Genomic DNA, 15,378 nt, shown 5'->3' on the forward strand with positions numbered 1-15,378 from the left:
AATTGTACCAGCCTCCACCACTTCTTGTGGCAGCTCATTCATATTTACACTATGCTATGCATGAACATATTGCCCCTTAGGTCCCTTTTAAACCTCTCCTCCCTCATCTTAAACCTATGCCCTCTAGTTTTGGACTCCCCCACCCTGGGAAAAAAGACCTTGGCTATTCACCTTATTCATGCCCCTCATGATTTTATAAACCTCTATTAGGTCACCCCTCAGCCTCTATTGGATTTTTCTATGGTTGTAGTCAGAAGAAAATCAGTTTTAGAATTTCTCATTTTTACAGATGCATAGTATGACCTAAAAGACAGTTTGGTAAACAAAAAATTGAACAGGCAGAGGTTGTTTTATACATCATACCGAGCTGCAAAACAATTTATTTAACATCACACAGCAACAATTGCTCATGAAGACCCAGTGATTTTCAGCCACAATGTTTCGTTCTGAAAGAGAAGTAACGTTGGCTTCTTAACGTGTAAATTGAATGGCTGTGAATTAAAAACATACCAGTCACTTGTGAGGCTGCCCACTTTGGACTGAAAATGAACAAATCAGGGTACTTTCTAGATGGTATGAAGTTAAATACAGTGGTTGTCCAAAGAGACTTGGACATCAGGTGCACCTTAACAGTGTCACAAACAGGTGCAGAAAGTGAGCAGGAAACCTAATGGAATGCTGTTCTTTACATCTAGAGGACTGGAGTACAAGGGTACAGATGTTATGCTGCAGTAATACAAAACCCTGGTTAGACCCCACTTGAAGTACCATAGGCAGATCTGGGCCCTATACAGTAGGAAGGACATACTGGCCTTGGAGGGAGTACAACATAGGTTTCCAAGAATGATACCTGGACTTCAGAGGTTAAGTTATGAAGAGAAACTGTACAAACTAGGTTAGTTTTCTTAAGCATTTAGAAGGTTAAGGAGAGATCTGATCAAAGTCTTCAAGATATTAACAGGAAAGGACAGGGTAGATATAGATAAACAATTCCCACTGGTTAGGGATCTTAGAACGAGGGGCCATAGTCTGTAAATTAGAGCCGGACCATTCGGGAGAGATGTTAGGAAGCACGTCTACACAAAATGGGTAGTAGATGTTTGGAATTTTTTTCCACAAATGGCAGTAGATGTATGATCAGTTAGTTTTAAATCTGATATTGACTTTTTTTATTAAGAAAGATGTTAAAGGAGATGGGCCGAAGGCAAGTATATGGAGCTAGGCCACGGATGAACCATGATCACATTGAATGGTGGAACAGGCTCAAGGGGGTGAATGGCTTACTCCTGTTCCTATGTTTCTATGAATTACTTTGTGAATTCACAAAGTAGTGACAATTGAAATAAAACAGAAAATGCTAGAAAAACTCAGCATGTCTGTCAGATTTGTCAATGCTTCAAGTCTGTGACTCTTCTTTGGAACTGTTCTGAATAGAATTATTGGACTCAAAACCCTAAATGATACCTTGAATCTCTTCACAGACTCCTATTTAGCTGAGGATGAAGTGGGCATTTTAACTCTCTCCATCCAGCAGTATATTGATTGGAAAAGCTGGGCCTGTACTCTTTGGAGGAAGGTGACTTGAGGTGTGATGTAATAGAGGTATATGCAGTCTACTTAAATAATCGAAGAAAAAATGTTCCATTTACTTGATGGAATAGGACTGGGGACACAGACTTAAGGTTTCAGACAAGAGATACTGGGGAAGTAGAAGAAAAGAATGCTTTATGGAAAAGTGGTAATGACCTGGAACGTCTTGTCTATGAAAGTTGTAGAGTATGAGACGATTAACAATTTCTAAAGACACTTGAATGAAATGGACTTCTGGGGTTATTGTTATCGAGCTGGATTTACCTAGGTCCTACAACACAAACAGGCCAACCAGTCTATGCCATCGTTTGTGTTTCATTCTACTCTCTCTCCATCATTTCTCATTTAAATCTATAGTCATAATCATCTGCCTCAAAAATGTGGATAGCTTCCCCTTATCTTCCTTAACACCTTAAAACAACACCTTATCTTCTGCCTGGGCATGCTGCAGCTCGGAGGACTAAACATTTAGTTCTCCAATTTCAAATAACCTTGCCAACCATCCCCCGTCTCCCCTTCCAGCCCCACCTCCTCCCTTCTGTTCCACCTTCTGATCCTCCCTTCCAGTCACTAACCAGATTCATCCCTCCCGTCAACCAACCAGGTCGTACCTACTACCAGTGTCCACCTATCACCACCATTCAGCCTCTAACGCCCCCACACCCTCTTTATCTGCAGCTCCCCCTACCCCCAAATCCAGTCCTGAAGAAGGGTATTACCTGAAACATTGACTGCTCCTTTCCTCCAGATGCTGCCTGGCCTGCTGTGTTCTTCCTGCCTCTTGTTTGTCTACCTGGATTCCAGCATCTGCAATTTTTTTGTCTCTCACCTCATTAACTACCTACCTTGCCCTTGTGGCCTCGCTCTTGCCTGATTCTCGCTCCATTTTGCCTCTTGCTGTTCCAGAAACAACTCACCACACAGCAATATCCACCTGAAAACCAGCATCTCTGGTCCTTGGTGCCTTCTTTAAAAGACGGTTGTGCACCCAGACAAGCATTGACAATCTGGCATTGCACTTCAGTGACAACATTATGGCACATCAGCCACAAAACCACGCAGCTATTGGCATATAGCTGGCATAGCTGACACTTCCTCACACAGATGCTATTCTCTCAATCTAATCCTTGTTTAACTGCCTGGCCATATAGTTTACTGGTGCTTAGCTACTTTCTGTCTAAGTCTCTCTAAGTCACACACTGTTCCCAATGCTCACTGGAGACCCACTGTTTGTTATTGTCCAGTAGGGGATCATCACATAGCAGCAAGTGATCGGACAGCTCTAAACAGCAACTTTCATTGACAGTCGGAAAATGTGAACACAAACAAATAGAGACTGCCCTGATCATAGAAACTACATTCTGGCACCATGACCCCCAATGACTGTTTTACCTTCAATGATGATCTGCTGCACACAACTCTCATCTATTGGAACTGGGCATCAATCAGGTTCTGAATGGCTTAATGCTCAATGTAGCTGAGCTCTGTCATACACATAGGGAGCTTTTTCCTCCCAATGTCCTTGCTCTTCTTCTCAAAACTGTTCCGGTTCTCCCAGTTCCTCCACATGCAGCCCATCCCATCGTTGTCTGCTTCAATTGTGCAGAGCACTGCATGCCAAGATGGTACAGCACACTCTGTCCAGATGTTAGTGGTGGGCCCGCCCAGAGCAGTCCAGTCAGCTGGACTACATCTTCAGGAGCTCTATACACTGCTGTGCCATTGCTCTGGTCATAGCACGGGCACAGACATGGTGAATGTGCTGTGTCATTTGAGAGACCAACTCATTACATCACAATACAGGGGGTGCTGCTGTGCTCAAATCCTCTTCCCATTCTAGATCCATAGCACCCTTGGAAGTTTCATAATTGAGGGGCCACTTTTGTCCAGCATTTGCCTTTTAAGTAATTTCGCTGCTAAGTTCTGCATCATTCTAATGTCACTGTTAGACTTGCAAGCACCAATGGTTTGTTGAAATGTGCTTTTCCTGGTATTTGAAGCCAAAGCATGTTCACTCTGCTTTCATTTCAAATGAGCAAAGAAATGGTTACAAATAAAATGTAGTGGAGTTTACTGTTTCATTTGTGTGCCCCGTCAGTTCCCAGTGTCCAGCAGATGTGGATCCCATGCTTTCACTCATCAACATGACACTGACTTCACTCACCCTGAGCATTGTCCCAGCCATTTTCCAGTTCCATTTCACATCTAGAGAACAGCAGGTGAAATCAAGGAATGCAGTTCATGCTGGGCGTTGTCACCTCTGGGGTCTGCCCGGGCCAGGCACATCCACCGCCCCCCACAACCCCCCACCTCCCCCCACCACCGCCATCCTGAGCCTCAATGTCCCATTTAATTCACACTACACCAACAGCCCATTTCTACCCATCTACCCCATATAGGGATACCTTACAGTGTGAACTTTACCTCCAATTGCCCTTCCAGACACTGAGCCCTGACATTACACATTAATCTCACCCACCCTGATCCCCTATGTTCTCCCTGTGACTACTGACAGTAATTTCCCACAGCCTAACATGTTCTTCGGTGCTGTATTGCCTACCATCTTATACCTTGAATTTTCCCCAGTGGCAAGCTGAAGTCACCAGGCACCAATACTCATGTGGCTGAGAAATCTTCATGTCCAGTTTGCTCAGCACATTTGATAAGAAAGGAAGTTGCATATTAAATTAGCAAGATGTGCAGCTGATAAGGCATTTAACAAGCAACAATCCCTCTTAATTGCCAACTTGCTATTGCCCACCAAGAAGCTCACCTTGACACCTGGCAGATGCAATGAGTTGCTCTTGTCATTGAGATTGGCCTCACAAGATTTCTCACACAATTCTGCCACAAATCTCACCATAGCCCCCGTTGTTCGGGCCCCTATACAATTCCACTCATTAATTTTGTATCCACTTGATCAAAACTCTTCAGAATTTTAAAGACCTCTAATAGGTCAAACCTCAGTCTTTTTTTCAACAGAAAAGAAACCCAGCCTGTCAACCATTTCCTGACATGTAACACACATATTTCTGGTGTCATTCTGTCTACCCTCCGCAGTGCCTTTGTGCCATTTTCATAATATAGTGAGCAGAACTGTATGAAGTCCTCAAAATATGGTGATGTTGCTTAAGAAACATTTTTTGCCACTTGTCTCAAACTCTTTCAGAAATCTCTAACCTGCGAGTGGAATTATCCAACGTGTATGAGTTACCATAAGGAACTAGTTACAGTTCTTCTAATGGCCATGGTATGTGGAAAGAATCTACAAATCCTTAACATAACATGTGCCACTGGACCCAGATGAGATCATCATCAACATAAACCTCCTTCAGTAAATACTCACGCGGAAATCTCCTAAAATCTAATAAATGTACAACCAGCTAAATTTGTGAAATAAAAATATTTGAGAAATTGCCAAAGATAATATGATACGTCGAAAGCCAAATCAGCAAGATCCCAAAGGGAGGTTTCCTTATACCCAAGTTACATGCAATCAAATGTTACAAAGTCTCTGTTTTATTTCACCTCAAATATTGACCACATAAATTCAATCTTTTGAAGGAATTTTAAGAAGCTACAATTTGAACTGGTGAGGTAGACAGATATTAGTACTCTGTGTATTCAGTAGCAGTTATACAGTCCACATTATTCACATCCCAATTCGTGGGACAATCAGTAACAAAATTTAAGACACCAGATATCAAAAGATTGTCAACATGCTTTGTTGTTCTTCGGACAATGGAATTCATTTGTGATGTACTTCTGTGCCCTTCTGAATGCAATTCTAATTACATGGTAGAAATATTATTTGGGAATGGATATTGTGAGAACTATATTTATTCTTCCTCATTCAATAAATCTATAATCCCAACATGCCTCTATTTAGACATATGTAAATTTATAAATGTCCACAACCATTGTTTCTAATTTTACTGCAATAGTTTTCCCTTGCCCATATTCACTGTAGTATAAAGAAAGGGCTTATTCCACACTGTATGTTTGCCATGTTGCATTTTGTGCTCCCAACTCTTAAGGATAGGATTCAGCCAATGGGCCTTTCTCCAGGACAGACAAATTGCCTTTGAATTAGCAACTGAAAGTTGAAAAAGATTTATGTGGAATTTTCAATAGTGTATGGTTGTAACTTCATTTAATACTATATTAACATAATTATGTTTATTGCTTATTTACTACCTATCTGAATTTCCATTTCTTTTAAGTATTCAATCATTCCCTTTGGAATGTAAGAAGATAAGGCATTCCAGCTTGAGAACTCTCAGCAGGGACAAACAGTTTTGTTGCTTCCCACCCTAAACTTGACAGAGTCCTGGTTCATACAATTTCTTCTGGCTCTATTCACCACTGCTTTATACCATCAAGTTCTTCCTCATGCCTCATTGTTGATTGCAGATGCCAGTTTCTGAGTTGGAGCTTTGTCTAAGTATTAACACTAGTGTTCCAGTCTACTGTCTGGTCTGAACTTCTCTGTGGATCCCCGGATCTTACATTATCTTCTGTAAAGAGAGCAGAGCATACATGCATGAGCCAATTCCTTATTGAATTTGACTGTGCAGTAATGATCTGAAAAACTATGATAATTGGTATGGGAACATTCAGCTTACCAAGTCTGCCATTGTAGAAAACGCAGCACAATCTTTTACCTTTAAACTGGTATGTGTCTCCATTCTGATTCCTGAAGAGAAACAGTTTTGACTGCTGCCATGTTGATACAGGTCATAATAAATTATTCAAAGCGTTTCAGAGATTTCAATATGTTGTTTCTCCTTCAGTGCCACGGGGCTGTCAGTACTCAATGTGCTTTCTTTCCTTAAAACAATTTAATGGAAGGATCGGTTTAATTAAAATATGCTACTGCTGAATTAGCTTAACAGGTATTAATTTGGCATTTATTGTATCAACCTGGTAAGATCTATTATTTTAAAACAAAGTATTTTGATTAGGACATTATTACACAATAATATGTCAGTTATGAACTAAGCATAGCTTCCATCAGTAAGACCTGAAATATCTGAAACTGCTGCATTCAATTATTTGCATACAGACCTCACAAGAGGTCGCAGAATTTGCACTTCCTTTTCTGCGTTGCCTCTTGGCACTTTTCCTATATATTCTGATCACCTCACTTCACTGTCCATTCTGAAAAAAATAGTGACTTGACAGCATGCTTATATCCAGCTTTACAGTGTAAATATGAAGCTTTGAACAGATAGACAGTGATTAATTTCTGTAGAGAAAACTTTTACCACTTTACTTTTGGTGAATAAATCTGCCAGAGAAAGCATTGGGTTAATGCAGGGGTGATGCCTGAAAATAGGAATAGGTGAATTTTATTTTTCAAGTGGACTACAGAAAAACTATTTTGCTGCTTTGATTCAAATAGCCAACTAATTTTATTTAAAACTTGCACAGAGTTGGAAAATTCCTAATCTGCAATTGTGCAGAAAAAACCTAAATCATATATTTTATTGGAGTTTGTGAAATCCTGTACTAGGTTCTTTTATGGTGGAAATCAGTATATAAAGCTGCAAAAGAGTCTAATTGAGATTTAGTAAGAGCCTGTATTTTCTTATTTACAAAAAGTAAATGGTTATTTTAAGGCCATTCAAATTAACAGGTTGAATTAAAAATATTTGTAAATCTTTAACAGAAGCTTTATTGATTCAGACTCAGATAAATTGGTTAGAAGATGTGTTTACAGCATATATTACCTTTGTAATTGCATACCTAGCTCTCGCACCCTCATCTACTTGTCAAAGAGGAGAGCAAGTCAGGAGAAAGATTCATGATTTTTATTTGCAAAGCTGTACCAGGTAATTTCCAGTCTGTGCGTTGGGATTCCAACAAGATTCAATTGGACAATGATTAATTCTCCTGTGCTTTATCTCCGAAAGGACATCACCACAGTAATGGAGAGAGGGCAAAGGAGTAAACCAGCTTAAAGTCCATAACAGCCACTGAAAGTGTTTCTTCAATGAGCTTCTCGGTCCCAGTTGTGCCAATATGGAACTTTACATACAGTTTGAAATGGCGCATTGACAAATTAACCTCATATCTTAGTTAGAAGGCAGTATATATTTTTTAAATCAACATTATTTTAACATTAGAAAAGCTTTTTTGGTGTTTTAACGTAAACATTTAAAGTTTTGGGTTCAAGTCTAAATTATTTCTCCCAACAAAGAAAGTTTCTTGTCTTAAAAAATCATGATTTTTGCTCACTGGCATTTTGACAATATTTCACTCTTTTACTACCACCATTTGCAACCTATCAAGCTAGTGATATAAGTATAATGTCTAGTAGTAGCTAGTAATCTGGAGACCCAGGCTAATATTCTAGGGACAGAAGTTCAAACCTCACCACAACAGTTGGTGAAATTTAAAATCAATTAAAAATCTGGAAAATTGGTAATGATGACCATGAAACTATCACTGACTAGCATAAAAGTCATCCTTACCTGGTCTGATCTACACATGACTCCAGATCCACAGCAATGTGCTCGACTCTTAATTGCCTCTGATATGGCCTAGCAGGCCACTCAGTTCAAGGGAAATTAGAGATGGAAAACAAATGCTGGGCTTTCCAGCAAAGCTCACATCTCCTGAAAGAAATAAGAACTTAGATAAGAATGGCATGATTCTCGTCTTTCCAGTTTTATTTGTTTGGGTCGTAAAATGATTAGATTTCCACAGTTGGTAACTAAAAATATACCTTGTTAATTTCCAGACTGGGAAGCACGGATTGATAGTCATGGCAGAGTTTTTTATGTGGATCATGTAAACCGTACAACAACATGGCAGCGACCTACAGCAGCTGCTACACTTGATGGTTTGCGCCGGTCGAGCTCCATCCAACAAATGGAACAACTTAACCGAAGGTACGTGATACTTTCAATTGGGGATTGTTGTCTACCCATCTAATTTGGAGATAGAACGATGCACTATTTTAAGAGTGATAAAATGACTGAAAAGGCATTCTTTATTGTCATATGGCTTCTTTTGAATATTAGTTGTTTCTCTGATGGAAAAAACTATGTATTTAGCTGTTGCTTTCTCCACTGAAAGAAGGGAACGTGTAATCAGTACATTTTTTGAGTGCTGTAATGGTAAGCAGCTTGTTATTATGTACCAGAATAATGAACTCTACACCCACAGATTATCACTTAACACTTCAAACAAAAAGTTTAGACATTCATCGTAGGAGGAGCAAAAATAAAGACATATATGTTACATAAATTGTTATACAAATTATACATTCTTTGGTTTCCACAGACCAATGAAACCTGCATTGCACATAATCCTTACTTTGCAGTCAACTATCTCCCGATACCATCTGCCCACTTTCACTGGTGAGCTGGAGAAATAAAAGGAGCAGAATTGAATTCCAGATCTGCCAGCATCTGGCAGTCAAACAGGATGTAAATACTCAGAGACAAAAGATACATCAAGGCTACATTTGAAGAGGAGACAGGCCACAACTGATCTGGATTCTGAGTACTAATTAATCAGTGGTTTTCTGTTTAGGATTATCAGCTTCAACATCTCAATACATCTAATTTCGGAATTGACTTTATGCGGAAGCTGTAGGCTCGTGGCAATATGATACTCACAAAGGGGTAAAGTTTCTGCTGGAATTCTCCTCACCCCTTGCCTTGGCTTTGGCCATCCCTCTGGGATTTCTGATGGAAGTTGCAACATATGGTCAGGTGAACAACTGTGAAAGGTTTAACACCTATTCTCTGCATGGAGGTACAAGTAAAACCTGAATCATTGAAATAAAACAGCACCTTGATGTGATCAGAGAAACAGGAACAACTGTAAATTGTATATATTAAACTTGAGTGCAATGCATTGATATGTTCTCTCCAAACCATCTTCCAATTTTTGGAAAGCAGCAATGATGAAATTGTGCAGCTCTTTTACATATTTTTTTCATGAGAGCAGTCAGAAAGTTTGTAAGAGAACAATGCTCGATTCTCAGTTCCTCACCATGTCATAGTTAGCTCTGAATATGCCACTAACTCCGCGACACTCTGCATTATCTTTATTCAATTTATTTGTTTATGTGGGCATCACTGGCAAGGGTAGCTTTAAATGTCAATCTTTTATTGCCCTTAAGATGGTGATAGAATTGTTATGGTCCCTGTGATGTTAAAAAGGGCAATGCAGGATTTTGACGCAATGATCAGTTCAGAATATATGGATTTCATTAAGTGGGCCATCAATTTTTACCCTGAGAGAACTAAAGGGCAGTGACTGGAAAGGAAGTCACGGATTTACATATACCTGCTGATCAATTAAAACCTTCTAACTGATTAAAGATTTAACAGCAACTTAGGTTTGTTTAATACATCCTCATCAGTGGTGTGACCCTTTGATCTTTTACTTATAAACTCTGTGTCTTATACCACCTCACTAATACCTAAAGAAGGAGCGAGGCTCTGAAAGCTTGTGTTTTCAAATAAACCTGTTGGACTATAACCTGGTGTTGTGTGATTTCTAATAATGCTATTAGGAAGTGAGTTCCAGGATTTTGACCTACCGGCACTGAATGAACAGTGATACATGACCAAGTCAGGATGGTAGTGGCTTGGAGGGGAACTTGCAGGTGGTAGTGTTCCTAGGTATCTGCTGCCCTTGTCCTTCTTGAAGATTTGGAAGATGCTGTCTAAGGAGCTTTGTTCAATTTGTACAGTACATCTTATAGATGGTACACAATGCTGCAGCTGAGCGTTGGTGGAGGAGGGACTGAATGTTTCCGGATGTGGTTCCATTCAATGGGCTGCTTTGTCATGGAAGGTGTCAAGTTTCATGAATGTTTTTGGAACTGCACTCATCCAGGCAAGTGGGGAGTATTCCATCACAGTCTGACTTGTGCCTTGTAGGTGATGGACAGGCTTCAGGGTGTCAGGAGATGAGTTACTCACTGTGGTATTCCTAGCCTCTGACCTGCTCTTGTGTGTCATGAATGTTACTTGCCTCTTATCAGCTGGGTCCAAAGTGATGGAGGTCTTGCTTCAGAAGGCTGTGAATGTCAGCAACAAGCTTCAATGAAATCCAAAGCCTCCTGAGACATTGGTGCTCCAAAGTGCTGAGAAAGTTATTCCACTGCTTGTCAATCCTGTATTGATTGTATTACCTACTTCAAGTTGGATGGAGTCACATTAATGGTAGCTGGATGTCAGTGAGGAAAGCATTGGGCTAGTTGAGCCTCCAGGTGAAAAAGACATGTCTGAGAGATACGGTAATGGTTGGCATAAGGTGAAAGATCAGGTATCAGGTGATGCTTCAGAGGTGGAAGTAGGTGGGCTTAGTGATAGACTGATTATGTGGTTGGAAGCTCATCTTGGGGTCAGATAGGATTCCAACATTTCAAATGGTCTGGTTCTACCTCAGTGACCGAGAAGTGGGATAGAGCTGGTTACTGGAAGCTGGAAGAGGAAAGGACTACTGGTTTTATACATGCCAAAGTCTCAGGGCACTTGAGAGTCCAATACAACTTTTCTTATGTGCAATCTCCAAACGAGGAAGGCAGAGTACAAAAGCGATCTGAAAAATAAAGAATGTTCCCTGGCTGATGGCACCATGAATCCTCAATACATTTGACACTTCTGTTTGGGAGTAGAGCTTCTTTGATTGAATTGAGGTTGCAAGTTCCCTGACTATCCTGGTCCCATCTGTTGACTGAAGGATTAGAGCTGAATTTAAAATAATTACAGCAACCCTGAAGTAGAGCCCTGAAGTAGAATCACCATAACCGTAGTATCTCTCTCTGACAAGTTTCTAAATAAGGTAGCATGCTGTCTATGTCGGCAGTTCAGTTTGAAAGCAAAACGTGAAAGGAATTTCTGAATGTTGTGAAAATGCTATATTATTGTTGTGCCCTGTATGAAAGAAGACATACTTTCATCACACTTTGATCACTGAGATGAGTATGCTGTCCTGTGTTGAGAGGCAGAGTGAATTGGGCCTGTATTCTCTGGAGTTTAGAAAGCTGAGAAGTGATTACATTAAAACAGCAGGATTCTGAAAGAACTTGACAGGGTAGACACTGAGAGATTGTTTCCATTGGCGGGGCAATCTAAATCATGGGAGCACAGTCTCAGGATAAGGGGTTGATCATTTAAGACTGAAACAAGGAGATATTTCTTTGCTCATATGGATGTGAACCTTTGGAGTTTTTTACCCTAGGGGGCTATGGATTCACCATTATTGAATATATTTAAGTTGTGCTAAATCTCTCAGAGAATCAAGACATATGGGGAGCAGACAGGAAACTGGAGGTGAAACTGAAAATGAGGTAAGGTTGTATTGATGACGGAGCAGGATCTCTGAATGATATGGTCTACTCCTCCTGCCATCTCTGTGTGTTTGCGGATCATGTTTTTAAATGAACTGGCCGGCAGGCCTTACTTTATGTGCAAATGCAGATTATAGGGTGGGTCTTGCAGCAAACAACAGGGCACAGCCAACTTCGTTTCTCCCAGCACACGGGCACCCTTACCACAAGCCACAGATTTATTTGAAGCACAAAGTTAGCACAACTATATTTAGTCAAATATAAGGGAAATTTAACACTCTTGTCACTCAAAAGTGAAGGATTTTTGTATGAAGGACAACATTATTCTATTCACCGCAACTCTCTTGAAGGGGGTCGGTTCGCTCAGTTGGCCAGATGGCTGGTTTGTTATGCAGACTGGCACCAGTAGCATGGGTTCAATTCCCAGACCAGTTGAGGTTATTATGCAGGAGTCATCTTCTCAACTTCTCTCCTCTCCTGAGGTACGGTGACCTTCAGATTAAACCACCACTAGTTGTCTCTCTCTCTCTCCGAGAAAGCAGCCCAATGATCCGGTAACCCTAAGGTGACTTTACCTTAGCATCTACATGCTGGTTTCCCCCCACTGCACAGAGCAGCAATTTGGGCATTGTCAAACGTGGATTTTCCATTATTACTGTAAAGGTCAGCAGATCATAAACAGGGCATATCCAACTTGTCCTGGCAGGTAAAGCCTTTTAGCAGACATAGCTTTTCAGACCAAATTCAGAAAAATACATCTTAAATCCCATGTCTGCATCTGCTGCTTGATCAGTGGAGTGACAAACTGAAATCAGGTGTTTCAATGGAAATTGCAATTTACTGGAGGTGTTTAAGTACAAATTGAGCTTGGATGCCTCGAAATATCCATCTGGAAATGGTTGGCATCTTATATGCTGGCTGGCATAGGTGTGGGTGGTTGCCATTTTGAATTGTCATCATTGTCTTAACACAAAGAATGGGGTGTGTCTTAAACTCCTGCAGATCTTTGCAACACGTCCATAATGCCTACTTGATCCTTTGCATCTGGTTATAAGTTACCAGAAAGTTAAACATGCATTTGTAGAGTGAAAAATGAAGGCTGCTTCCCAACACAAGGAGAACATGTTATTGTTGACTTATACATTGAGTTGATACAAAAAATACTTGACAATTAGGGCCAGGAAAATGGGGTGGTCTTATATGATGATTTAACATATACACTGCATTTTACAGTACATATCACTATGCTGAAGAAGTAAACCAACAAAGAAAATCAATAAATCTGTTGAATACACTGATGTGATACTATCACTGGGATCACCTTCTCTGGCAAAACTGCTTCACCAAGGAAACCTGGGGTAGCTATGACCTCGTATGTAAGGTGAACCTTCTCATATTTTAGCCACAGATGAAGTCATAGACTATTAGTTTCATACATGACTGTTATATAATATAAAATAACACACAAGTATTTAAGCGTTAAATGTGAAAACTTAATGACAGGCATGACTATTATCATTTGGAGCTCATTGTGTAGAATTAGTTAACAAGTAAAATATTGATCAAGTCTAAGAATTATTGTTGGCAATATTGGATGATGAATGCTCAATGGATTCATAAGCTGTTTCTTTGTCTGTTATTTTAATAATGAATATATTTCAAACCAGTTACAGTATCCACTGAAGGCAAAACTTAATTTCATACTTACCCATTAAATATTGTTTTCCTTGGTATCATCATTAGTGATTTCTGGGCTTTTATCTTTGGCCTTCAGTTATTTTATAACAAAGCCAGTTTAAGGGTATTGAGCTTGCTACTAATCAGAGATTCCTAAAAACATTCTTCCTGATGGAGTTATAAAGTAGTAGATCAAGAGATGCAGAGCAGGGTGTACTGCATGATAAAAACAGTGTCTAATTCAGTATTTCCACTGCAACTGGAATTGTATCAAAATTGCAAGCACAACTGTAATCAATAACTGTATGGTAGGGTGCTCCTTAATAAACTGAGTTTGAAAGGCAAATGTATTTTCTAATACTTCAGAGAAATATTTGATACACAAAGTATTAGCTAGATAGAGTTAAGTTTATACAATTAATCAATGCTATCAAAAACATAACTTTAATAATAGCTCCAAATTAAAGTGCTGTCCAAGATGCTCAAGCCCATTTGTTTGTAATTAAATATGTGACTTTATATATGGAAAGTTTTTGTTCTAAGTTGAGAGACTTTGCTGAAGCTGTACCTAGTGTCTTCTGCACTCTAATTAATTAGTCACAAAGCACTTGGCTTCTCATATTTTCCACTCTCCACTTCCTCTATTGAACTGCAGAACATTATTTAGAATTCGTGGAATTCCTCTGTTCTCAGTGGGATTCTACCTCAAAGTTCATTAATCTCTATTGTGGAAACTTCCATTAAGCCAAACAATTGAATATGTTTCTCTATCTCAAGATTTCTGCTTTGAATTATCTACAGAATGTAAAGATTATTAGTGATTATTTTAGGCTCTGTGTATTTTAACTGATCCAAACTGTTTTTTTTATTCTTTGCCTCAAAATTCCTTAGGAAATTAGTACATAATTTCCAGACTGTATAAAAGCACAAGTAAAGCTGGCATGCTCTGTCCTTTGGAATCTACCCAGACGGCTTTTTGAGGTTGAGTGGTCCTGAAAAAATTCAAAATTATTCCTTTTCTTCCATGAAATTCAATTTTTTTAATAGTTCAAATAGATAAGTCTATCAAAGTCCAGTTGTGAACAATTAAATATAACTCCAACTGTGTTGATCAAATTACCTAAATTAGAAATAAAACACTTTTCACTAACATTTCCGGTTAACCTACTGATCTAGCAAAACCTGAATTAACATTTTGTAAATAAAGTTTCTCTCAAAACGCCTCATATTCATATTTGTATGGTGCGAAGTGGTGGTCTCATGGTAGTGTTGCTAAACTTAATAATCCAGAAACCCAAGTAATGCTATGGGGACCACGGCAGATAGTGGAATCTGAATTTAATTTTAAAGAAAAACTGGACTTAAAAATTGAATGATAACCATGAAACAATTATGAATTTTCATAAAAACCCATCTGGTTTCATTCATGTCCCTTGGGGAAGGAAAACTACCGTCCTACCCTTGTCTATCTTATATGGTATCCCAGACGCACAGCAATTTGGTTGTCTCTTAACAGCCTTTTGAAATGGTCTAGCAAGCCACTCTGTTGTATCAATCACAAGTCTCTAAAAAGGACAGAAACTGGATTGACCCAAGAGACTGGAAACGACAATAGCAAATTCAGCTCTATTGGCCCCACTAAGTCCTCTTTATCAACATCTGGGAATATGTGCCACAATTGGGAGAGCTGTCTCAGAGACTAGCCATGCATCTGCCTGACATAGTCATACCCATGGAATTGTATCTTACAAATGCTGTGCCAGAAACCACCATCATCATCACTGGAAATGTTC

At 39.5% G+C, this 15,378-nt stretch overlaps 1 protein-coding gene across 1 annotated transcript in view; it reads left to right on the forward strand.

Moving 5' to 3' along the window:
* LOC109916385 (E3 ubiquitin-protein ligase HECW1-like) overlaps nucleotides 1-15,378 on the forward strand; it is a 419,523-nt gene that overhangs the window by 241,301 nt on the left and 162,844 nt on the right. Inside the window, exon 11 of the mRNA XM_048617591.1 lies at nucleotides 8,336-8,486. Within this exon, the coding sequence (XP_048473548.1) occupies nucleotides 8,336-8,486 (151 nt within the window). The remainder of the gene's footprint in view (nucleotides 1-8,335; nucleotides 8,487-15,378) is intronic.

This window comes from Rhincodon typus, chromosome 2 (assembly GCF_021869965.1).
Source record: "Rhincodon typus isolate 14 chromosome 2, sRhiTyp1.1, whole genome shotgun sequence".
In the NCBI taxonomy this organism is placed as follows: Eukaryota; Metazoa; Chordata; class Chondrichthyes; order Orectolobiformes; family Rhincodontidae; genus Rhincodon; species Rhincodon typus.